The 26,299-nt window shown below is 44.1% G+C and overlaps 1 protein-coding gene across 2 annotated transcripts; it reads right to left on the bottom strand.

Annotated features, from left to right (window-relative positions):
* Positions 1–667: 667 nt before the first annotated feature.
* On the bottom strand, positions 668–25,850 carry LOC127675006 (vomeronasal type-2 receptor 26-like). Of its 2 annotated transcripts, none has more exons than XM_052170896.1 (6): positions 25,642–25,850; positions 24,579–24,870; positions 9,485–10,282; positions 7,284–7,520; positions 4,631–4,754; positions 668–1,717 (listed from the first exon to the last, which is right to left on the bottom strand). In XM_052170896.1, exons 1-6 carry the CDS (start codon positions 25,848–25,850, stop codon positions 795–797), a joined length of 2,583 nt encoding a protein of 860 aa, XP_052026856.1. In that variant the 3' UTR covers positions 668–794. The 2 variants fall into 2 exon arrangements, with proteins under 2 accessions (XP_052026856.1, XP_052026866.1); XM_052170906.1 differs by having other exon boundaries at positions 7,311–7,520.
* Positions 25,851–26,299: the final 449 nt, after the last annotated feature.

Raw genomic sequence — 26,299 nt, 5'->3', positions numbered from 1 at the left:
ATGTTTATTTCTTATTTACAAAAAAGTCCTAATCATTGAGTAAGCCATACCAAACATTTGTCAACAGATAAACAGTTAGATTCTTTCAACTTTTAGTATGTAAATAATGCTTCTCTGAAGATTCACAGTCTTTACAGGCATAATTTATATTTCTTGGGTATAGATCTAAGAGTGAGATTCATTAATCACATGGTAAGTCTGTGAAGTAACTGTCAGTGAAAGGTTGAACTCCCAGTACTGCTCCTCTCAAAACAAGAAAGACAGATCAATGATCTGCCTGTCAGTTGTGCGCATGCTCATCAACCCTCGACATCATCATCACCACCACCACCACCACCACCATCATCATCATCATCACCACCACCACCACCACCTCATGACATTTTCTCCATCTTTGCACTGATACTTTGTGTATATAGGTGTGACTGATGTTCTGTGATTATCAGGCAGAGGTCAAAGAACAAATTAGTGATGTCACTTCACTACATCCACCATGTGGGTCCTGGGTATCACACTCAAGTTGCTATGCTTACTGGCAACGATTTATGCTCATTGTGCTGCCTTCTGAGTTCCCCTTTCCAAGTTTCTTAACTGTGATGACTTTCAGCAATACATATGGACTGAACAGTCAGTAACCATCTATATCTCCACACTAAAGATAGCAGTCACTTGTGTTTTATCCTAAGTATCTCACTTGAATCTTGATCATACATTTTGATACACAAAGAAACAATGAATCAAAACCAAGCACTGCTCCTGGTGACACCTGAGGACTAGCACCTTCTGTAGAGCATCTAACTCTGCCTATTCTGCTGTACATGATGGCCTTGCCTTAGCCAGGCAGGGGTGTTCCTCTCAGGTTTCAGTAAGATGATGTAGCACTTGGGGATGAAGATGCCACCCAGCAGCCCAGCAGTGGAGGCCAGGATGGAGAAGATCTCTACAGCCACAGTGGACTTTCCCCGGGCACTGTGGTACAGGGGCAGGAAGGCTGTCCAGACACTGCAGAAGAGCAGCATGCTGAAGGTGAGGAACTTGGTCTCATTGAAGACATCTGGAAGGCCTCTGGCCAGAAAAGCCACAGAGAAGGTACCCCCTGCCAGGAAACCCAAGTAGCCCAGCACACAGAAGAAGGTGGCACCAGAACCCTCCTGGCACTGGATGACAATGTGCTGGGGCTCTGAGACCATATCCCTGTCTGGGAATGGTGGGGAGGTGGCCAACCACACCCCACAAAGAACAGCCTGTATTGTGGAAGCAATGAGGACCACTGAGGTCGAAGCACCAGGGTTCAGGCAGACCTGGATCCTGCTCCGTGGCCTGGTGACTCTGAAGGCCAGGACCACTGTTAGAGTCTTGGCCAGAACAGAGGAGACAGCCACTGTGAATACCACAGCAAAGGTGGTCTGACGCAGGAGGCAGGTGATAACGGTGGGTCTCCCAAGGAAGAGCAAGGCACACAGTGCACACAGGGAAAGAGAGATCAGGAGGAAGTAACTGAGAGTCCTGTTGTTGGCCCTGACCACAGGTGTGTCCCGGTGCCTCAGGAACACGCCAAGAACCAGGACAGCCAGACCAGCCAGCAAGAGTGCCGCCAAAGCCAATATGAAGCCCAGTGGCTCCTCAAAGGCCAGGAAGATCTCTGTCCTGGGCAGGCAGTGGTCTCTGCTGTGGCTCGAGTACTGCTCCTTGGGGCACAGAAGGCATCTCTTCATGTCTGTGGGAGACATAACACCATTTCTGTTACACTATATGAAGTACACTATAGTTGAAGGAAGGTATCTCAAACATTTCCTGCTCTTGCAGACTCTCCATCAATTAATATATTTATGAATTATTCTTGGTGAACAGGGCTAGAATAGGTAATATTAGTTGAAGAGGCATAAAAACATGTATACTCTATATCTGTTTTATGTGAGTGTTTTGTTTCTGTCTTAAAACAATGTCTCCTTAACCCAGACTCAAAAGGTGAATCATGGTATGCACTCACTATTAAGTGGATATTAACCTAGAAAACTGGAATACCCAAAACATAATCCACACATCAAATGAGGTACAAGAAGAAAGGAGGAGTGGCCCCTGGTTCTGGAAAGACTCAGTGAAACAGTACTCAGCAAAACCAGAACGGGGAAGTGGGAAGGGGTGGGTGGGAGGACAGGGGAAGAGAAGGGGGCTTACGGGACTTTCGGGGATTGGGGGGGCTAGAAAAGGGGAAGTCATTTGAAATGTAAATAAATTATATCGAATAAAAAAAAACTAACTATAAAAAAAAAAAAAAAAAAAAAAAAAACAATGTCTCCTATAATTCAGACTGGCTTTGAAGTAGCTGAGTAGCAGATTACCCAGAATTCCCCAGCCTCCTTCCTCATCCTCTTAAATGCTGTGATTATAACACTGCCCAACCATACCTAGTGTACATGAGTTTATGTATGGGCATGTTTGTGTGTACATACATGTATGTGTGTTGGATGCACATGCGTGTGGAGATCATGGATTATTGTCAGATATTGTTTCTCAATCATTTCCCAAAGCTTATATTTCTTCTCAATCTCATTTGTCCATTTTGGCACGCGCGCGCACGCGCGCGCGTGTGTGTGTGTGTGTGTGTGTGTGTGTGTGTGTAGTTTCAGACATGGCATAGTGTGCAATTGAAGGTCATAACCACGTTCAGAAATTTGGTCCTCTCCTTACCCCGTGTGGGTCTCAGGAGCTAAACTCAGGTTGTCGAAGCTGACAGCAAGTGCTTGAAGCCATTTTACAAGGCTCAGCATGGTACCAGCAGAAGTCAGAAGATGGCATCAGAGCCCTTGAAACTGGAGTTGCAAATGGTTGTGAGCTACTGTGTGAGTGCTCCTAACTGCTACGCCACCTTTTTAGACCCTCTCCACCTTAGTTGTTGAGACAGGATCTCTCTCACTGAACCTAGAGATCACAGAGTTGGCTGCACTCACCAGTCATGATCCTCTTCTATTATGTGAGCTTTTTAATGCTTCATTTTTTTCTCCAATTGTGTCAGTAAATGGACATATTAATAAATGTTTTAGATTGAATTCTGCCCCCAAAATATATTTGTTGATTCTTGTCCCTCAGCATCTCAAAATGGGATTCCTCAGTATTTCTGAGTGAGTAAACTGGAGATGATGTAAACAAGGTTAAATGGAGTAACCAGGGTAGACTCTAGCTCCAACAGGACTAACAGTCTAATAAGAAGGGGGAGTTGGAGCAGGGTGTGGCTGCACATGATTTAATCTCAGCACGTAAAAAGCAGAGGAGGGAAACTTTCAGTTCATGGTCAGCCTGGTCGAAACGGTGAGATACACGCCAGCCAAGGCTGCCTAGTAAAGCCTTGTCTCAGAACTAAACAGCAAACCAAGACGGGGACGGACGGACAGACAGACAGACAGACAGACAGACACGCGCGTGCGCACACGCACATGCACGCGAAGAGGATGGACAGACAGACAGACACACACACACACACACGCACGCACGCACACACACACACACACACACACACACGCACACGCACGCACACACACAAGATAAAACAAGCCCTGATGCCCTGATGGCAACTTGGCTTTGCATTTCCTGATTTCAGCATGTAAAGGAGTAAGTTCTCTAGACAAACAGCCCAGAACGTGGTGGTCTGTTTTCGTTCAACTTCTGGGATGAACTTGACTAATACAGAGAAAGAAGGAAGTTGCAGAACATCCACCATGCAATCCCTCTTATAAGAGGTTTAAAAGGCAGGTGAAAGCAGTCCACATAGAAGTTAGGGTGTTTTTATGAGATAAGTAGAAGCTTCTAAAAATAGCTTACGCCATGTTTCTTTTTCATTTTTTTCCATTTTTCTGTTTAGCCTTAGCTATTCTGAGATTTACTCTGTAGACCAGGCTACTTTTAAACTCACTTATAAAGATCAGCTAGCCTCTGACTCCCAGTGCAGGGATTCAAGGCATGTACTGCTACCACCCTGTGATATCATGTTTCTTGGTCAGGGACCAAAGGGTATATGCAGTGTTTGCTGGTGTGTGATTCATTAGGCTGCACAATTATGGTGCATGCACTTGTCTGTCTCAATAAAGCACTTACCTAAAAACAATTATGAGAGCAGTATTCTCAGTGGTATTCCTACCAAAAGTCCACAGGAAAGTAGAGACTGTGACATCTCAGTAGATGGATGTGGTGCGTGTCATCTCAGTAGATGAGAGTTGTCATGATGGCTCATATATTTGAATGTTTATTTCCTAGTCAGTAGACTGTAGGAGATGGATTAGGAAGTACAGCCTTCTTAGAGGAAGTGTGTTTCTGACTGTGGTCTTTTGAGAATTCAAAAATTCCACACAATGCCCACTTTCCACATCACTACCTACCTGCTGCCTCTGGATTAGAAAGTTAAGTTCTCATCTACTGCTTAGTGTCATTTCTGCCTGGTTGCCAAGTTTCCGGTCATGGTCATGGACTCTGAAACTCTAAGTAAGCCCCCAATTTAATCCTTTTCTTTTAGAAGCTGCCTTTGTCATGGTGTCTCTTCACAGCAGTAAAAAATAAGTAGCTAAAACAATGGAGAAATTCAGGAGGCTCACAGTGCTCTGTGGGTCCCTCAGATTTCAGGTCCATAAGCCCTTACCTCTTTGGTCTGCAAACTGTCCCTCGGGGCATGGGCTGCAAACAAAACAGCAGTGGGGGGCTCCCGGGCGGGGCACTTGGCTGAACCCTGGAAGGCAGCTTTCACTGCAGACGGAGGTGGGCACCTGGTAACAGGAGCAGAGTGTCACTGTGACTCTCCAGGGACACAGGTGCTTGGCCTCACCCTGAGGAGGCAGACCAGAACAGTTTCTTCTCAGCCCACTAGACGAGAGGCCTTTCAGGAAACATTTCTGTCCCAAGTGACGCCAGACTGTGGAGGTAGCATTGTGTGTAACAGAGCTAAATACAGTTTCTTTGACTATATGCTTCAAAAACTTAGCTGAACAGTGTGATGTGCTGTCTCTCCATTCTCTCTATGGCTCCTACACCAATAATTGAAGGTAAGGGGTCAGAGTGATAGCTCAGCTGTCAGGAGTAAATGCTGCTGCTCCAGAGAAGCAGGGGTCAATTCCCAGCAGCCACACAACACCTCACACTGGAACTCAAGTTCCAAAGGATCCAATTCCCTCTTCTGACTTCTACAGACACAAGGTGCACACATAAGACACAAATATGAATGCAAACCAAGTACCCACACATGCAAAATAAAACAACTGTAATACTGTCAGACATTACAGAAGTACTATCATGCCCTTCTGTCAAGTCAGTCTGCTTGTCCCAGTTACTCAGAAAACTACCGTTTCTTTCTTTATTCTTTTTTCTTTCTTTTGGATACAGCCAATAGCCTTGGCATGCTTCCTTTGATACTCTTAACATTTTCTTTCTCTGATGCTCCCTGCAGTCTTGTGGCTGCTTGCTGGCCTCCATGCACAACTCAGAAGACATGGCGGCCCTCTCTGCAAACTTGTTGAGATTTATAGTTTGACTGCCCGGTTGTTTTTGATTAAACTCTAATACTAAAGCTTCAGAAAATTTGTAGGTACCCACTCCTCCCTTCTCTCTCTCTCACTCTCTCTCTCTCTCTCTCTCTCTCTCTCTCTCTCTCTCTCACACACACACACACACACACACACACATGCATGCACACACACATGCACACACGCAGTACACTGAGTGGTCCTCTCATATATGGGGGACCAACAAAAGCTGATTTAGCTTTTCTCAGCACGCCTCCATCTCCTTGCAAGGATTATCAAGATGGGAGTATAGAATCCTGAGATCTCTGACACGACAGAAGGGAGCAAAAATACTCCTCAAATCAAGTCCATTAAAAAGTACTTCAAAACAATCCTCTGAACCAAGTCTTTTATGCTAGACAAATCCAAGAATGGGAACCTCATTATCGTGTGGAAACATTGGGAAACTGAAGATGCCGCCAGATCTAAGTTAGAAAAAGTTACAGAGAACAGAGCTCTCTGTCTACTGGCATATCACAAGAAGCTGAGGCATTTCTATACACCACACTGCACACGTAGACATGCCTATCTCAAAAAAAAAGATCATTTTCTTAGTAAACATTGGCGCTTAAACATCAAATGTCTCCCAAAGTTTTGTGTTTTGGTCCGAAGGTTGCCAGATGGTGGGTTTTGAAGAACCATTGGATCTTGATACGTCTTACCAAATCAGTGGGTTGATTCCTCTGTGAATTCATAATTTGATGAACTATTGTAGAAAGTGGAAATAGGATATACGTCCAAGCTGGAGGAAATGAGTCTTGGGGGCCATGCCCTGGTAAGATGTAATATGTTTATTATTTATCTATAGATGCACCTCCCACTCACTGGGCCTCATGAGTTGGGAAACCTCTTCCACCACACATGCCTGTTGCCAAGACATATTGCCTCACATACACACACACACACACACACACACACACACAAAGCAATGGATCCATCTGGCCTTGGACCTCACACACCATGAGTCAATAAAAACCTTTCCTCACCTTATACTGTTTCTCAGGTATTTGCCATGGATGGGGAAATTTATCACAGCAAGTAACCTGAGAGTATGTGCTGGGTCTACTTCCTAGGTGGCCCATGGAAAAGTTTTGGTTTATTGGGTCACTATCTTCCTCTTCACAGAGCGGGCCCTGAACACAGACAATGGCAATACTCTCAAATCACCATCAGGTGCAGATTCTAATTTGGTAGTATAGTATGTTCTTCCCCCCCCCCCATTTTACACAAGGGTTATGATGTTGATATGTATATGTGTGCTTTTACATCCATGTGGGATCTTGTGCATGTATGTAGTACATGTGGAGGCCCTAGGTTAGTGTTGGGAATCATCCTCCATTGCTTTTCCACTATGCACATTGAGGCTCAAAGTAAAACCCAGAGATAACTAGCACGGCTGGCTTACTAGTTAACTTGCTCTGAGCATCTCATCCACTCTACCTTCCAGGAATGAAATTACAGGCGGGCCACCTGTCCAAGTGTTCTGGAGACCCAAAGTCTAGACCTTGTGCTGCATAGCAAACACTTTAATCCACTGAGACATCTCTCCACCCCAGCTCTGATGCATACATTTTTACTGGCGAGTGAGTATTATTCAGATAAAGGTCTCTTATAAGGTAAAAATCATAGTCAGTTATAATTCTCTGCCCCGATCCAGAGCCACATTTACTTCATGCACAGTAGAAATGAGTCAACTTGGACATGGAAGTTCCCCCAGCTTTAACGCACCAGGACAGCAGTCATCTCTGCACGCAGGGAACTCACTTGGAGATCCTGCTTCAATTGGACCATCATTTTGTTCCCTGAGGAGGCTTGAGGGTCTACCAAGCCTACATGGACTAAGTGAAATATGCCATTGGGGCTCCTCTGCCCTTGAAAAATGTCAAATTTTGTCACCAAATCTCCATTGGCATCAAACATAATCTTATTTCCATCAGGAGTCTTGAAGTGAACCTTTCTGAGGACATGAAGCAGCTGGGGAAGGAAAGGAAACATTGAACACTGTTCAGGAATTGTTCAGGGTCTTGTCCAAATGGCCTCTGTGTTGCTACAGAGCCACTTCAACCAAAAGTTGGCCCCATTAGGAATAGGGAACACAAAGACCTGTGATGTTTTCAGAATTCACAACAATGTTCTAGCTTTCCTGAAGTGATAATTGATAATCATTCTATAATTAATCCAGACAATTTTAAACCTAATACACTCTATATGTATCTGCGTGTTGCTGAGTTACTGTTTATATGTGTGTGTGTGTGTGTGTGTGTGTTTCACACAGATTGGAATCTTAGAGAACAACTCTCGGGAATATTCTCTCTTGCTGCCATGAGGGGCACAGCAATCATGCTTGGGATCAAGTGCCTCTACCCGCTGAGTCATCGTGCCAACCTTAAAATTCAATCCAAAACCTCCCAAGGTTATGCTGGCTCAGGGGACTCATTTGGCTGTGCACTATTGTCCTCACACTTTCTATCATACTCTTTAGACTCCAAACCCTAGCAAGGCTTTCACAGACTGACCCCAGCCACCCAAGCCTCCTAGTCACACCAACCAGTCTGCCACAGTCCTTTGGCCTTACCTACAGTGCTCTGCTTGTGTGTCTCCATTCTAGGTACTGACACAGGCTGTCCCTGCCATCCGCAGCTTCTCACGTGCGAGTGCCCATGCTCTGTGTGGGACTCGGTAATTCCCTGACCATTGGCCTCTCATTCACTCATCTTCATAGATTGCACACACAGGAATCACCACACTCATATATGCTCACTGTGTGACCACGTCTGGCCCTGTAGTCCAGATTGGGCATGAACCCAATATTCTTGCCTGAGATACGTGTGCTAGGATGACAGGCATGGGACACTAAGCCAGGCCTCGTGTAATTTCTAATCAGTTACTTTCAGCCAAAATGTCAACAACTATCACTATTCACCAGGTTGAAAACTATATACATCTTCATGAGGCACAGGGTAGAGACTCAGGCCACCTGAATGAGGGTAATTAAAACAGAGCCCTCCTAGGCCACCAGCCTTAATGTGTCTACCCTGAGTATACTGCAGAAGATAACAGATAGACAGATAGATGCATGCATGCATACATACATACATACATACACACACACACATACATGCATTTCATGGAGAGATGGGCTGGGACCAATATGAACAAACAGAATTACATAAATATATGAAATTATCAAATAATGCTAATAAATAGAAAATGAGGTAAGGACGTGGGAGTCAGCTCAGTGATGAATGCACTGGCCACACAACATTGTGGGTGGGACTATAAATACCCAAAACCACCTAAATGACAGGGGGATGTGGCGGTCGCTCTGTAACTACAATCTCAGAGGGTAGAGGCAGGAGGAGCCCAGAGCAGACACACTAGCAGGACTAGCCATATCAACAAGGTCTGGGTTTCAGTGAGAGACCATGCCCCAAAGAATAAGGTAGAAGAGTGATTGAAGGGCAGTTTCTCACATCATCCTCAGACCTTCCCACATGTCTGTAGACATGTGTACACATACCACACCATATAAGCCAGCATGCCTACATACATGCACCACATACCCAGTTAATGAAAAATATATAAACAATATTTTATATATATTTGAAATTCTGATTTGCAGCATGCCATAGTAAAAATTATCTACTGTTAAGGAAAGCTCCAAAATGAGGTGTTAAAAATCTATTTGATGTTGCCTGAAATATTAATTTTGAGGCATCCTGATTTGCTAAGTCAAGCAATCCCACAGTGACTGGACACATCTGAGGTCTCACACACACAGTATGGACCTCTTGTCCAATATTAAGATGCCTCTCAGTTACAAGGATAACAAATTCTTGCTGAAGGAAACAGCCTGCTGCACCTCTGATAGCTTTGTCAGAGCCACTGTCCTGCTCTCTGGCCGTCCCTGAACCATCCACTCCACACGTCTCTCTCACCTGCCAGGGGTGAAAGTCCTGGGGGTCTGTGTGTTTCCCATCCTGGCGCTCACAGGCTATCATACTGTGCAGGGCATGGGCGATGCTGTAGACAGCAGAGTAAGCAGCATCAATTTTGCTCACTTCTGGGAAAGGATGTGGCTTGTTTTTCAGACTCTCCTTTCCAGAGCAGACCTGGACACCCTCTGTCACTGTGCTGTTCTGGTAGGGCCATGTACAATCAAAGGTGAACTCCCAGAACTTTTTTATAAACATGTCTTCTGGGGTCTGGCTGGGGTGCAAGTGATCAAGGAACTCGGGGAAGCCAATAGCCCTGCTGCTCTGATACAGAAGGCCAAATGTGCCCTGCAACACCCGGGAGACGCCTGGGATGGTCAGGGCGAGTGCCATGTGCAGAGTGTCCTTGCTGACCCACACCTGGCCTGAGACAGGGACAGCCAGTAAGCCGTACAGGATTAGCTGGAAATTAGCGTTACTTAGAAAAACAATAACAACTCTGGCTGTACATTTCTGCATCTTCTGGACTGCCTCTTCAATCTTCCCCAAGGACTGATGGGAAGGGACGTGGAAGCAGAATTCAATGCAAACCCCAGCTGGGCTCAGCTGCTGAGTGGCCAGAGAGCTGGCCTGCTGCCCAAAGTCATCATCGTGGGCCAGAATGACCACCCAGGACCACTGAAAGTGGATGATCAGCTGGGTGACTGCACGGGAGGATGTGAGGTCACTAGTCAGGGTCCGAATGAAGGATGGAAACTGGGTCTTGTCGCTCAGGCTGGGCAGCGAAGACGAGTAACTGACCTGTCAAGGGAGAGGCAGGCAACAGGAGAGGGGTGAGATCCAGGACTCAGGAGCAGGATAACGGTGTGGATCAAATGCCAGAGGATGGGGCTGGAGAGAAAGCTCAGCAGTTCAAGACCTTGTTCTTCTTTTCTTTTGGCGGGGGGAGGGGTTGGTTTTGGTTTTGGTTTTGGTTTTTTCAAGTCAGGGTTTCTCTGTAGCCCTGGATGTCCTGGAACTCACTCTGTAGACCAGGCTGGCCTCAAACTCAGAAATCCACCTGCCTCTGCCTCCCAAGTGCTGGGATCACAGGCGTGCACCGCCACCGCCTGGCTGGCCTTGTTCTTCGTGTAGAAGACCCAAGTTCAATTCCTAACACACACATCAGGTAGCTCACAACTACCTGTAACTCCAGCTCCAGGAAATCTGACACCTGCTCCTGGCTTCCTCCCTCACTTGTTTCATAGACGCGAAGACATATATACATGCACATAAATGTATATAATCTAAAACATGAAGATTTTCATGAAAGCACTTGAACACTATGCTTTGGGCACTGTGCGGGCTCTGCCCAGCCTCTGTGGCCCTTCCTCACTGGTCATCCCAGCCTCTGTGGCCCTTCCTCACTGGTCATCCCAGCCTCTGTGGCCCTTCCTCACTGGTCATCCCAGCCTCTGTGGCCCTTCCTCACTGGTCATCCCAGCCTCTGTGGCCCTTCCTCACTGGTCATCCCAGCCTCTGTGGCCCTTCCTCACTGGTCATCCCAGCCTCTGTGGCCCTTACCCACTGGTCATCCCAGCCTCTGTGGCCCTTCCTCCCTGGTCATCCCAGCCTCTGTGGCCCTTACCCACTGGTCATCCCAGCCTCTGTGGCCCTTCCTCACTGGTCATCCCAGCCTCTGTGGCCCTTCCTCACTGGTCATCCCAGACTGCCCTGTGGTTTCTTCAGGGAATCCCAGAGCCCTAACTCTACTCACCCTTCCCTCAGCATCCATCTGCCCTGCCCCTCATATTTTCTTCTCACATCTAAGCTTGGCTTTATTTGACTCTCTGCTTTGCACACACCTGTTATGTTTTCCTTTAGAAACTGCGTGTGCCTGCCTGTCTTCCTGTGATGCTGCATGTGTACAGGTCAGAAGACACATGGCGGAGGCTGGTTTTCTTCCACCAGGCGGGCTCTAAAGACTCAAACTGAGCCATCCAGCTTGGAAGTAAGCACCTTTACCCAGTCAGTCATCTTGCTGGCCCTGCTATAAACTATTACCTTATGAGCTTTTATCAGATCTCCATTATGTGATTTTTCCATGTTTGAGAGAAATATGCGTCTGATTTATCAACCTGTCCAGGAAAAGATGGTAGTATGTTCTCAAAACAGAAAGTTCTCGGACATATGACAAGTGCGTTCTGTATGTCGGGTTTTGTTTTGTTTGTTTTGTTTTGAGAGGCAGAGAATGTGGGTGTTCATCCTCAGGGTATGAGTGCAAAAGCCTTCTCCTGCCACTACGAGATGTATAAAGGTGATGCTGAACTAATATAAAGGCCCTAGCATACGGTTACTTCATGTGGAAAGATAAGGCTGACTAGATCTCATGCATCCTGTGTCTTGCCAGGCTATACAACAGCATAGAAGATATTCAGTTATGTTTGGACTGCATATAAACAATGACCATTTCTATGCATAAGTTTGTCCCATGAAATACACATTACTAATTAAAAACAAACTATATTTTAATAGAAATATTGGGACACACTCAGAGTAAAACCAATTCATTGTTTCTCTGAAACTCAATTTTTTTTATTATCCATGGATAATATGCGTGTGTGTATAACTGTGCACCATATGTGTGTCTATTGCCCTTGGAGGACAGAATAGGGAGTCATATTCCTGGAAGTGGGGTTACACATGAATATGAGCCACCGGTGATGTGGGTGTTGTGAATTGAACTTATGTCCTCTGCAAGAATAGCCAACGCTCTTCACCCTGAGCCATCTCTCCAGTCCCTGTAACTCAAATTTAACTGAAACTTATCTTGGAGCCATACAAGTTGGAAAGCAAGAAGTTCTTTTAAAATGTTCAATAAATACATCATGTTTCTGTTCTGGGCATGGTAGTGCAGAACACTCAGGAATCTGAGGAAAGAGAATCAAGAGTTCAAGGGCAGCTTGGCTACACAGAGAACACACACACATACACACACACCTGCAAAAAACAGAAACAAAGTATGTCATCATGTACAAAGGAGAATAATGAAGTTCTACTCAGTTAAATATGCATAAATTTGAGGGTATATAAAGATATCATGATGGCTAAAAGCACTTGCTGCAAAATTACAAGGCTAGGAGCTCAGATCCTAGCACTCGTATGACTAGTTGGGCATCCCTTTCATGGTAATAACGTCATCTCTAAGAGGGATACACACAGGAGGTTGGGTGGAGCTTAGCCAAGAAAGCATGAATCTTATATTCAGGGAGATATCTTGACTCAAGGGATATGTGGGGAGTGATGAAGGAAGCCAACAACACATGGGCGCATACACATATGTGAACACACACAAACACACAAATACACACAGTCACTCATATTTTCAGACATATATATATATATATATATATATATATATTAACTATGCCAGAATTTCAAAAGATAGAAATAATAAACATGCCTTGGATTCAGGCATGATAAAATACACCTGCAACGCAGCACCTGCGGCAGGAGAATATTGCTGCAATTCCAAGGCCAGCCTGATCTACATAGTGAGTTCTAAACTAGATGAGCCTTCAAGGTAAGATGGTCTCAAAAAAAGTTACATAGTTTACAGACACCTCAGAAATGCATTAGTGAGAAGCTACCCTCAAGTGTTTATAGATATGACCTTCTATACAATCATGAGAACTACATGGTCTCAGTTTCAAAGGAAAGGGGAAAGCCACTACAGGAAGAAGGAAGACTTTGAATGTGAGATATTCAAAGAGACTAGAATTTGTTCAAAATTATAGACCTTAGTCAAAAAACAAATGGATTTAAATCAGAACCTCCATACAAACGCTTACATGAACATGAGAGAGAGGGGAGGGAGGGAATGAGGGAGGGAGGGAGGGAGGGAGGGAGAGACAGACAGACAGACAGACAGACAGATATTGGGGGTGTCTCAACTAGACCAGGTTGGCCCCCATCTTACTATATAGCTGAGGAGAGCAGTGTACATAGATCCTGTGTCTCCACTTGCAGACTGCTGCACTACAGGAGCACCAGAGATCAGACTCTTATATGAGGTAGGCTAGTGCCATGCAAGCTGAGTCACACGCAGCCCTTGCAATGACTATTGTGGTTTGAATCTGAGATGTTGCCAGAAGGTTAATATGTTGGGAACTGGTTTCCAGCAGATGGGCTTCTGGAAAGTGATTGTATCTGGAGGGCTATGACCACTCAAAGTGTTAATGGATTCATAGGGGTGGTATTTTTCTCCCAGCCATGGGAAGTGGCTGGGAGATCTGTGAAGGGATCAGATCTCTGAAGCTCTGTCCGGGGGAGATGTAGTGAGTCTCCCATCCCTTATGTATGTCAGTTTCATGACCCCTGGGACAAAGGACTATAATTGTGCCCTCGAGGCAGGCACATGAGTTGCTTGGACCCTCCCCTGAGGACCGGCAGCAGCAGCACAGAGGCTCTGACTGCCCTAACAGAGGGACCCATCCCCTGCCCCTCAGAGTGAAACGCCCAAACCCAGGACTTGAAATCCCACCAATTATGAGCTCACTCCCAGCTCTGGACTTGAAAACCCAGCAATCCCCACCCTGGAAAGCTCCACCCTGGAAGGCTCTGTCACCAAGAAACACTATATAAGCCATGCCTTCCGCTCAGTTCTCTTGGGCTTCTCACCTGAGCAAAGGCAGCCGCCCTCCTAGGTCCTTCCCTCCCGGTGAATCTGTGTGTAGTTTGCCATGCACTGTGACTCTGTGGTATTCCTTGGCTCTTGACTGCCAGGACACCATTCCCCTCAGAGCTGTATCATCACTTAACAATAATGGCTAGTAAGGAGTAAAATGTTGGCACATACTGCACGGATAAAGGTTAAAAGCAGGCTCAATGAAAGGAGCCAGCCCAGGTATCTACACATAGTGTGAGTCTGCTCATATGAAATGACCAGGAAAGGCAGATCCACAGAGACAGAAAGTAGATTAGAGGTTGCTCAAGGTAGGAATAGTGGGATGGGGTAGACAACTGGGTTAAAGGAGATGTCTCTTTGCAGGAAGATGAAGATGTTTTCAAGTCACCTGTAAAAATCATTCTAAGATAAAAAGCCACTGAATTGTTAAGCTTAAATGGATAAAATTATCCTCAAGCCACCTGTTAAAACGATGAACTGAAGAGATGATCATGAGATACAGGCACCCTTGTGGGAAAGGCAGTGATGGCTAGGTTTTAGAGAACATCAGTGAGGAAGAAGGAAGTTGGTAGCATGATTCAATTGCCTAGACCCAAATATCAGCTCCAGTTCCTATGTCAAAACCAGCTTACTGATAAGTTTTGTTCCCTATGTAAGGTACAAAGACAGCTCAGGTCACCTGAATGGGGGTAATTAAAACAAATTCTCAAATTCTTTTGGAATAACAAAAAAACCCAGGATAAAGAAAACTATTCTCAACATTAAAGAATTTCTGGGGGAATAGCCATCTCTGACCTCAAGCAGTACTATAGAGCAATAGTGATAAAAACTACATAGTATTGGTACAGTGACAGGAAGATAGACCAACAGAATAGGATTGAAGACCCAGAAATGAACTCACACACCTATGGTCACTTTATCTTTGACAAGGGAGCTAAAACCATCCAGTGGAAAAAAGATAGAATTATTCAACAAATGGTGCTGGTTCAACTGGAGGTCAGCATGTAGAAGAATGCTATTGGAGCACTGTAAGAGTCATCAAAGTGGCAATCTACTTGCCCTTCCTGACCCAGCCCATGGCTGCCATAAGATGCTGTCTTGGAGGATCAGACCCTGTGCTGAGCCCGCCACACCCCAATCACACCCAGAGACAGCTTGACACCTAGGAGTGCTGACACAGCCAGGCTTACAGGCTCACAGGAGGAACAGGCTCCAGTCAGAGACTGCAAGGCCAGCTAATACCAGAGATAACCAGATGGGGAGAGGCAAGGACAAGAACATAAGCAACAGAAACCAGTCCTACATGGTGTCATCAGAACCCAGTTCCCCCACCACAGCAAGCCCTGGATGCACCAACACACCTGAAAAGTGAGATTCTGATCTAAAATCCCATCTCATGATGATGATAGAGGACTTTAAGAAGGACATAAATAACTCCCTTAAAGAAATACAGGAGAACAGAGATAAACAAGTAGAAGCCCTTACAGGGAAACACAGAAACCCTTTAAAGAAATACAGAAAAACGCAACCAAACAGGTGACAGAATTGAACAAAACTATCCATGATCTTAAAATGAAAATAAAAACAATAAAGACATCACAAAGGGAGACAACCCTGAAGATAGAAAACCTAAGAAATAGATCAGGAGTGAGAGATTCAAGTATCACCAACAGAATACAAGAGATAGAGAATCACAGGTGCAGACGATAACATATAAAACATTGACACAACAGTCAAGGAAATGCAAAAAACAAAAAGCTCCTAACCCAAAACATCCAGGAAATCCAGGACACATAAGAATAATAGGTATAGAAGAAAGGGAAGATCCCAGCTCAAAGGGCCAGCAAACATCTTCAACAAAATTATAGAAGAAAACTTCCCTAACCTAAAGAAAGAGATGCCCTATTGGCTATGTCTTTTGCCTTACAGAAGCTTTCTAGTTTCATGAGGTCCCATTTATCAATTTTTGATCTTAGAGAGTGCACCTTTGGAGTTAAGCTTAGAAAATTTCCCCCTGAGCCAATGAGTTCAAGACTCTTTCCCACTTTTTTTCTATTAGATTCAATGTATCTGGTTTTATGTTGAGGTCCTTGATCCACTTGGACTTAAGCTTTGTGCAAGGTGACAAATATAGGTCTATTTTCATTTTTCTACATATCAACACCAGCACCATTTGTTGATGGTTTCTTTTTTTCCATTGTATATGATGGCTCCTTTGTCAAAGAACAAGTGTCCACAAATGTGTAGTTTTATTTCTGTGTCTTCAATTTTGTTCCATTGGTCAATGTGTCTGTCTCTGTACCAATACCTTGCAGTTTTTATCACTATTGCCCTGCAGTAAAGCTTGAGGTCAGGGATGATGATTTCCCGGCCATTCCTTTATTGATCAGTATTGTTTTTGCTATTCTGAGTTTTTTGCCTTTCCAGATGAATAAGAGAATTGCTCTTTCCATGTCTTTGAAGAATTGTGTTGGGATTTTGATGGGGATTGCATTGAATCTGTAGATTGCCTTTGGTAGGATGGCCATTTTTACTATGTAAATTCTGCCAATCCATGAGGATGGGAGATCTCTCCATTTTCTGAGATCTTCTTTGATTTCTTTCCCCAGAGACTTGAAGTTATTTTTATACAGATTTTCACTTGTTTGGTTAGAGTTACCCCAAGATATTTTGTATTTTTGTGGCTATTGTGAAGGGAGTTTTTTCCCTAATTTCTTTCTCAGTCTGTTTATCATTTGTATAAAAGAAGGATACTGATTTATTTGAGTTAATTTTGTATCCAGCCACTTTGTTGAAGTTGTTTATCAACTAGAGAAGTTTTCTGGTAGAGTCTTTGGAGTCACTTATATATATTATCATATCATCTACAAATAGTGATACCTTTATTTCTTCTTTGCCAATTTGTATCCTCTTGATCTCTTTTTGCTGTCTTATTGTTCTAGCTAGCACTTTGAGTACTATACTAAATAGATATGGGGAGAGTGGGCATCCTTGTCTTGTCACCAATTTCAATGGGATTCCTTCAAGTATGTCTTCATTTAATTTGATATTGGCTGTTGGTTTGCTGTATATTTCTTTTATTGTTTAGGTATGGGCCTTGAGTTCCTGATCTTTCCAATATTTTTAACATGAAGGGGTGTTATATTTTGTCAAATGTTTTTTTCTGCATCTAAAAAGATGATCATGTGATTTTTTTCTCTGTTTATAATAGTGGATTACATTAATGAATTTTCGTATATTGAACCAACCTTGCATCCCTGGGATGATGCCTACTTGATTGTGTTGAATGATGGTTTTGATGTGTTCTTGGATTCACTTTACAAGAGTATTTTTGCATTGATATTCATCAGCAAGATTGGTCTGAAGTTCTCTTTTTTGGTTGGGTGCTTCTGTGGTTTGGGTATCAGAGCAATCATAGCTCCACAGAAGGAATTAGGCAGTGCTCCTTTTGTTTCTGTTTTATGGAACAGTTCGAGGAATATTGGTATCAGGTCTTCTTTGAAGGTCTAATAGAATTCTATACTAAATCCATCTGGCCCTGGGCCTTTGTTGGTTGGGAGGTTTTTAATGACCTCTTCTATTTCCTTATGTGATTTGGCCCTTTTAGATAGTTTGCCTGTTCTTGATTTAACTTTGGACGTGGTATCTGTCTACAAAAGCATCCATTTCATCTAGACTTTACACTTTTGTTGAGTATAGGCTTTTGTAGTAGGATCTGATTTTTTTTTTTAATTTCTTCTCTTTCTGTTGTTATGTCTCCCTTTAAATTGGCAACCTACAGATTGGGGAAAAAACTTCACTAATCCCACATTCAATAGAGGGCTAATATCCAAAATATATAAATAACTCAAGAAGCTAACCACCCAAAAAAACAAACAACCCAATCAAAAAATGGGATATAAAACTAAATGGAGAATTCACAGAAGAGGAATCTCGAATGGCTGAGAAACACCTAAAGAAATGTTCAAAGTCCTTAGTGATCAGAGAAATGCAAATCAAAATGTCCCTGAGATTCCACCTTACACCAATCAGAATGGCTAAGACCAAAACCTCAGGCAACAGCACATGTTGTCAAAAATGTGGAGGAAAAAAAAGAAAAGAGATGCCCATAAACATACAAGAAGACTACAGAACACCAAATAGATTGAACCAGAAAAGAAATTCCTCCTGTCACATAATAATCGAAACATCAGCCTGCTCCCAGAGCTGATCCTGTGCCACAGAGCTCCATACCCAAATACTGTCACACCCGTCACAATAGTCACAAACAATATAAAGTATCTTGGTGTGACTCTAACCAAGCAAGTGAAAGATTTATAAGACAAGAGCTTCAAGTCTCTGAAGAAAGAAATCGAAGAAGATCTAAGAAGATGGAAAGATCTCCCATAATCATAGATAGGAATAATATAGTAAAACTGGGCATCTTGCCAAAAGCAATATACAGATTCAATGAAATCCCCATCAAAATTCAAACTCAATTTTTCATAGAGTTAGAAAGAGCAATTCTCAAATTCTTTTGTAATAACAAAAAAAACCCAGGATAGAAAAAACTATTCTCAACATTAAAGAACTTCTCGGGGAATAACCATCCCTGACTTCAAGCAGTACTATAGAGCAATAGTGATAAAAAAAAAAACCTGCATGGTACTGGTACAGTGACAGGAAGATAGATCAATGGAATAGGATTGAAGACCCAGAAATGAACTCACACACCTATGGTCACTTTATCTTTGACAAAGGAGCTAAAACCATCCAGTGAAAAAAGATAGAATTATTCAACAAATGGTGCTGCTTCAACTGGCTTTCAGCATGTAGAAGAATGCAACTGGTCCATTCTTATCTCCCTGTACAAAGCTCAAGTCCAAGTGAATCAAGGACCTCCACATAAAACCAGATACACTGAATCTAATAGCAGAGAAAATGGAAAAAAGTCTCGAACACATGAGCACAGGGGAAATTTTCCTGAACAGAACACCAATGACTTATGCTCTAAGATCAAGAATTGACAAATGGGACCTCATAAAATTGCAAAGCTTCTGTAAGGCAAAGGACACTATCAGAAGGACAAAATGGCAACCAACAGATTGAGAAAAGATCTTTACCAATCCTACAACCAATAGAGGGCTAATATCCAATATATACAAAGAATACAAGAAGTTAGATTCTAAAGAACCAAATAACTATATTAAAATCGGGAACAGAGATAAACAGAGAGTCCTCAACTGAGGAAACCTGAATGGCTGGGGAGCACCTAAAGAAATGGTCAACATCCTTAGTCATCAGGGAAATGCAAATGAAAACAACTCTGAGATTCCACCTCACACCAGTCAGAATGGCTATGATCAAAAACCCAGGTGACAGCAGATGCTGGTGAGACAGAGGAACACTCCTCCATTGCTGGTGGGATTGCAAGCTGGTAAAACCACTCTGGAAGTCAGTCTGGATGTTCCTGAGAAAATTAGACATAATTCTACCTAAGAACCTTGCTATACCACTCCTGGCCATATACCCAGAAGATGCTCCAGTATGTAATAAGGATACATGCTCCACTATGTTCTTAGCAGTCATATTTATAATAGGCAGAAGCTGGAAACAACCCAAATGTCCCTCAACAGAGGAATGGATACAGAAAATGTGGTACATTTACATAATGGAATACTACTCAGCTATTTAAAACAATGACTTCATGAAACTCGCAGGCAAAATGACTAGAAACTTGAAAATACTATCCTGAGTGAGGTAACTCAATCACAAAAGAAAACACACGGTATATACTCACTGATAAATGAATATTAGCCCAAAAGTTCAGAATACCCAAGATTCAATTCATAGACCATATGAAGCCTAAGAAGAAGGAACATCAAAATGTGGATATTTCAGTGCTTCTTAGAAGGGGGAACAAAATACTCACAGGAGGAAATATGGAGACAAAGTGTGGAGCAGAGACTGAAGGAAAGACCACTCAGTGACTGCCCCACCTGGGGATCCATCCCATATACAGTCACCAAACCCGGTTGCTATTGTGAATGCCAGGAAGTGCTTGCTAATGGAAGCCTGATATCGCTGTCTCCTGAGAGGCACAGCTAGAGCCTGACAAAGACAGAGGTTGATGTTTACAGCCAACCACTGAACTGATCATGGGGTCCCCAGTGAAGGAGTTAAAAAAGGGACTAAAAGAGCTGAAGGGGTTTGCAGCCCCATGGATGGAGCAACAGTGTCAACATGTAGCCGCCAGCAGCTACATGTAAACTGGGTTACCTGTTGAGAGAATTTTGGGGTCATAGGGAAGAGCGGCGAAAAGAAAGTACGGCTAAGTCAATGTTCACTGATCGAAGCCGTAAACTTTAATGGCGCCGGACCTTTTAACAGTTCGGGCAAACCCTTCCCCCCAGACTCCAGGCTGAGTTCCGGTGGAAGTTGTCTAGCTTCTCTTGGAGGTCTTCGTCTTGACTGCTCCGGCAGCTGGGTGGGTCACCTGTTTAATTCAGGAATTCCTATACCAGGAAGAACAATGAACTTAACCTTTACTACGTGCACTCCACCCTAGGTGGAGCAGGATCCTGGCTAACTGGGAGAAGTTAACCTTGACCAAAGTCAAACTCTGACCAAGTGCAAGACTGCCCCAATATGGCTCTGTACATCAACAGGCCAGACCTTCCCAGGAACTAGACCACCAACCATAGAATATACACGGAGGAACCATGGATCTGGCCACATACATGGCAGAGGATGCCCTTGTTGGACATCAGTGGGAGGAGAGGCCCTTGGTCCTGAGGGTGTTCGATGCCCCAGTGTAGGGGAATGCCAGGGAGGGAAGATGGGAGTGGGTGTGTGGGAAAGCACCCTCATAGAGGCAGGGGGAGGAGGGATGGGATAGGGGGTTTCCAAAGCGGAGACCTGGAAAGGGGGAAATATTTGAAATGTAAATAAAGAAAATATCCAATAAAAAATGTACAGATTAAGATAATCAAAACACCAAATACACAGAGCAAAGACAGAATATTAAAAGCAATAAGGTAAAAATGTCAAGTAACATATAAAGGCAGACCTATCAGAATCACACCAGATTTCTCAACAGAGACTCTAAAAGCCAGAAAATCTTGGGTAGATGTCATACAGACCCTAAAAGAACAAAAAATGCCAGCCCGAGTTACTATACCCAACAAAACTCTCAGTTACCATAGATGGCAAAACCAAGATATTCCATGACAAAACCAAATTTAAACAATATCTTTCCACAAATTCAGCCCTACATAGGCTAATAGAAGGAAAACTCAACCCTAGGAGGGAAACTACACTCAAAAAAAAAAAAGCAAGAAATTAATAGTCTCAGAACAAACCCCAAAAAAGAGAACCACACAAACATAATTCTACCACAACAAAAATAACAGGAAGCAACAATTATTGGTCCTTAATATTTCTCAACATCAATGGACTCATTCCCCAATAAAAAGACCTAGACTAACAGACTGGATATATAAATAGGACCCAGCATCTAGATACATATATTAAACACAAGTTAATGATAAAGACAGACACTACCTCAGAGTAAAAGACTGAAAAAAAATTTTCCTAGCAAATTGTCCAGGAAACAAACTGGAGTAGCCATTCTAATATCCAATAAAATAGATTTTCAACCAAAAGTTATCAAAGAAGATAGGGAAGGATACTGTATACTCATCAAAGGAAAAATCCAAGATAAACTCTCAATTCCAAACATCTATAACCCAAATGCAAGGACACCTACATTTGCAAAAGAAACATTACTAAAGCTCAAAGCACACATTGATCCTTACACAATAATAGTAGGAAACTTCAACACCACATTTACACCAATGGACAGATCATGGAAACAGAAACTAAACAGAGACACAGTGAAACTAACAGAAGTTATGAACAAAATTGATTTTAACAGATATCTACAGAACATTTCACCCTAGAACAAAAGAATATACCTTCTCAGCATCTCATGGTACCTTCTCCAACTCACAGACCATATATGAAAGTCGAAGAAGAAAAAAGACTGGATGCTTCAGTCCTACTTAGAAGGGGGAACAAATTAATCATGGAAGGTAGAGAGAGAAAGGGACCTGGGAGGGACAGGGGGAAGGGGGGTATGATCGGGTGTGGGAGGAAACAGGGAGAAATATAGAGGGTCAGGGAATTGAACAAAAATATATAGCAGTGGGGGGTGGAAACTGGGAATAGCTACTAGAAAGTCCCAGATGCCAGGAAAGCAAGAGGTTCCCAGGACCCAACAGGGATGACACAGCTGAAATACCCAAGGAAGTGGAAAGAGAACCTGTAGAGACCATTTCCAGAGGTTAGGCATGGCCCCCACTTGAGAGATGGGGACACCCACCCATCTCAAAAATATTAGCCCAAAATTGTTTCTGTCTAAAGGAAATGCAGGGACAATGAGAAAGGGCACCCAGAGACCACTCCACCCATGGAGCATCCCACCTGCAGAAACCAAACCCAGACACTAGTGCTGATGCCAAGACGTGTTTGCTGGCATGAGCCTGATATAGCTGTCCCCGAGAGGCTCTGCCAGTGCCTGACCAATACAGATACAGATGCTTGTAGCCAACCATCAGATTGAGCATGGGGACCCTACTGGAAGGGCTAGGGGAAGGATTAAAGGAGCAGAAGGGGACTGCAATCCCATAGGAAGAACAATATCAACTAACCAGACCAACCCCCTCCCCAGAGCTCCCAGGAACTAAACCACCAAACAAGAGTACACATGGAGGGACCCATGGCTCCAGCTGCATATGTAGCAGAGAACTGCCTTAGCTGGCATCAGTGGGAGGGGAGGCCCTTGGTCCTGTGGAGGCTCAATACCCTATTGTAGGGGAATGCTAGGACAGTGAGGTGGAAGTGGGGTGGGGGCGCCCTCACAGAGGCAAGGGGTAGGAGGGATGGGATAGTGGGTTTGCCGAGGGAAAACTAGGAAGGAGGACAACATTTGAAATGTAAATAAATAAAATAACCAATAAAGATAAATAATTTTTTTAATTTTAAAAAGAAAAAAATGCTGCCACAGAAGTTCTCAAGACGGCAAGAACAAGAGTGAAAAAAAAGCTACCAATCCATGAGCAGGAAAACCCAGCAGTCCCTGAGCCCCCCAAGTTCAGGAACTGAAATCCCTCCAATCCTCAATCTGAAAGCTCTGCCCCCTAAGAAAGTCTGTAACACCCATTCTTTGTTTAACTCCCTGCTATGTACACCTGGGAGCAGAGGCACTCCTCGGTCATCCCTCCTCTCCCTGGACCCTCTAACAGATCTCTTGTATGAGCTACGCTTCCTGGTGGACTCTCTCATTGGAGGAAGACGAGAAATGAAGAGAAGAAGGGAAGAATTAAAGCAGCAGGGTGGAGTTGAGCTCCTCAGTTCCTCAGCTTAGCCCGGTACCCTCCCCTGGGAGCTGCAACTCCTCTGCTGAGGAGCCTTCCTCTCAGAGCTGGGTGGGCTCTGGGGTCTCCTGGAGGTTCTTGGGCTCCTATGTCACAGGATGCCCTTCCCTTGGGACACTGTCCCAACTCAGAGGTTGTTCCTCGGCCCCTGTGTCTCAGAATCCCCTGCACTGGGACACCTTCTCCCTTCAGAGCTATGTGGTTCCTGGGCTTCTGAGTCCCCAGACTCCCTGCCATCCTAGCAGAAACAATTACACTGCCGAGTTCACAAACCTGAGTTTAATTCCTAGAACCAACATAAGTATAAGAAAAAAACTGACTCCCAAATGTTGTCTTCTGACATCCATAAAAGCACAATGGCACTGGTATGGAGTACACACACATACACATACACACAAACACATACACACACATATACATACACACACACATACACACACATACACAGACACACAGACACACACACATTCTCTCTCTCATGATGATCATGATGATGATGATGACGATGACGATGATGATAAAGTGTTGGAGAGACAGGTAAGTGGTTAACACTACTTGCTCCTCTTTCAGAAAACCTGGGTTCAAATCATAGCACCCTTGTGACAGCTAAAAGTCATGTGTACCTTCAGTTCTAGGAAATGCAATGCCCTCTTCTGATTTCCCTGGGCACCAGGTACCCATGTTCTGTGTGTATATATACACATTATACATATACATATGCATATGCATATACATATACAGACAAAATACACAATTAAAAATAAACAGACCTATTAAAGTATTTTTAAAATAATAAAAAAGGCATCTCCTCAGTTTTCTGGTCAATGCAGGGGAATAATGCTTCTCTCTAAACTATCTATACATGGAGGAGAGAACCATGTTGGACATGGAGAATATTCAGGGAACCTGGCTCCTCAATAGAGGAGCTCATTACTGTGACCATCACCTAAATTTCACTACCATCATTAAGGCATTACACTACATTCATGAAGGAATAAGGCTTTGAGCAACTCACCTGGGGAAACTTGTACAGCCCCAGAAGTCTGGCCATGGAGACAGACAGGGATGAGCGTGTGTCCCCAACCAAGGCAGCCTGAGGAGAGCCATGCTGGCATGTGTAGTTGGGGATGGGCTCCTCCTGCCCTGTGAGAAAGCCCATTGTCTCATAGAGGGCTCCATGCACTGAGTCCCCAGAGTTTCGAATGGAGAAGCCAAGTGTCAAATTGGGCAACAAGTGAGCACTCCTATTAATCTCCTCAATGGCAAAGACGAAACTCTGGGCCACCCGGTAGCCCCACATGGAGACACTGAGGGAAAGAGAAGCCCACATTTATCACTCATTATGGTTCACAACGGAACAAGAATGAACACTGTGACTAAAGTGATCTGAGTAGAAACGTACATCTCCGCAAACACTTGTACAGCGATGTCACAGGAGAACATTCCAGAGGAGTCAAAGGGAGCCAGAGGGAATGTAGAGACAGTAATCAGAGGGAGAGTTTCAGAAGACAGGAGGGACATTTGAAGACCTATCACATGAGCTGGGTTTGGTGGTCCACTTGTTTAATTCCACCACTCAGGAGGAAGGAGGAGGTGGATCTCTGTGAGGCAGAGACCAAAGCACAGTCTACACAGCTGGTCTCAGGAAGCTAGGCCTACACAATTATCTCATAATTAACTAATGAATTGGAGGCAACATAAGACTCTTAAATAAATAACAAGCAAAGGGAACACAGTCCAGAGGAACCACAGGGGCTGATGGCTGATAAACACATCTATTAATTACACATGTATTCATTCAACAAATATGCCTACCTGACCCTATTTTAACACCTGACCTGTGGAGCATATACATTTCAGCCAATATATGAACACTCTAGATTTCAGGATGTTACAAATAAGAAAGAAAGAGGGAGGGAGGTGATATAAAAGGAGGGCAGCAGAACCACTATGTTTGTACAGAGAAAGGACGTGGCCATGTAGCTGGGTCTGAGAATCAGCCCTCATCCAAGGCTTCACACAACCTTGTAAAGCTGCTTCTGGCTTTCAGAGACCCCTACCCCGCATCAGGCACTTACCCTGAAGTCTGCAGCCCAGCTGGTGGGGCAGTGGAATTAGACAGGATACCATCAGAGAAGCGAAAGATGGAGAAGCTGCCCCCCACAATTACATCTCCAGGACGGTCAAAATGAGGGCTCTGCCTTGGCAACAGCCAGGCTCTCGGTCCAGAAATGGCAGAGCCAGAGGGACAGCCAAAGAGAACAGGAAGGAGAGCACACAGCCACATGCCTGCTAGGGGATCAGACAGCCAATGATACGACAGCCCCATAGGAGGCGGTGGCCAGCACTGAAGGAGGTTTTTATCTGGGACATTGCCTTTCATCAAGGGCCTGAGGCTAAGACCATACTGGGAAGTCTAGGTTTGTAGGCTGTGTGGAAAATATTGATCGTGAGGTGATGGAGATGAGTGACCACTAAATCCCAGAGTCATTAAAAGTTGTATCCCCTTCTCCTGAGATCTCCTAGCCTCTCTTTATCCTAGGTCACACCTGCTGACTATAGGAAGGGTAACAATGGGCCTGTCTCCTGGGGAACTTGCAAGCCCGAGAGCAGCTGTGGCCAGGGTGCTCAGGGCACAGTCTTGGAGAAAAGCGGAAGATGGGTACAAGAAGCAAATTGCCTATGACCCCCTTGAGCCTCATTGGCAGCATCTAGAAATGAGAGTGTCCCCAAAGC

The sequence above is a fragment of the Apodemus sylvaticus genome, chromosome 1 (genome assembly GCF_947179515.1).
Source record: "Apodemus sylvaticus chromosome 1, mApoSyl1.1, whole genome shotgun sequence".
Taxonomy (NCBI): domain Eukaryota; kingdom Metazoa; phylum Chordata; class Mammalia; order Rodentia; family Muridae; genus Apodemus; species Apodemus sylvaticus.
Note: the sequence above shows the minus strand (reverse complement) of the source record. Positions and strands in the feature narration are given on the sequence as shown.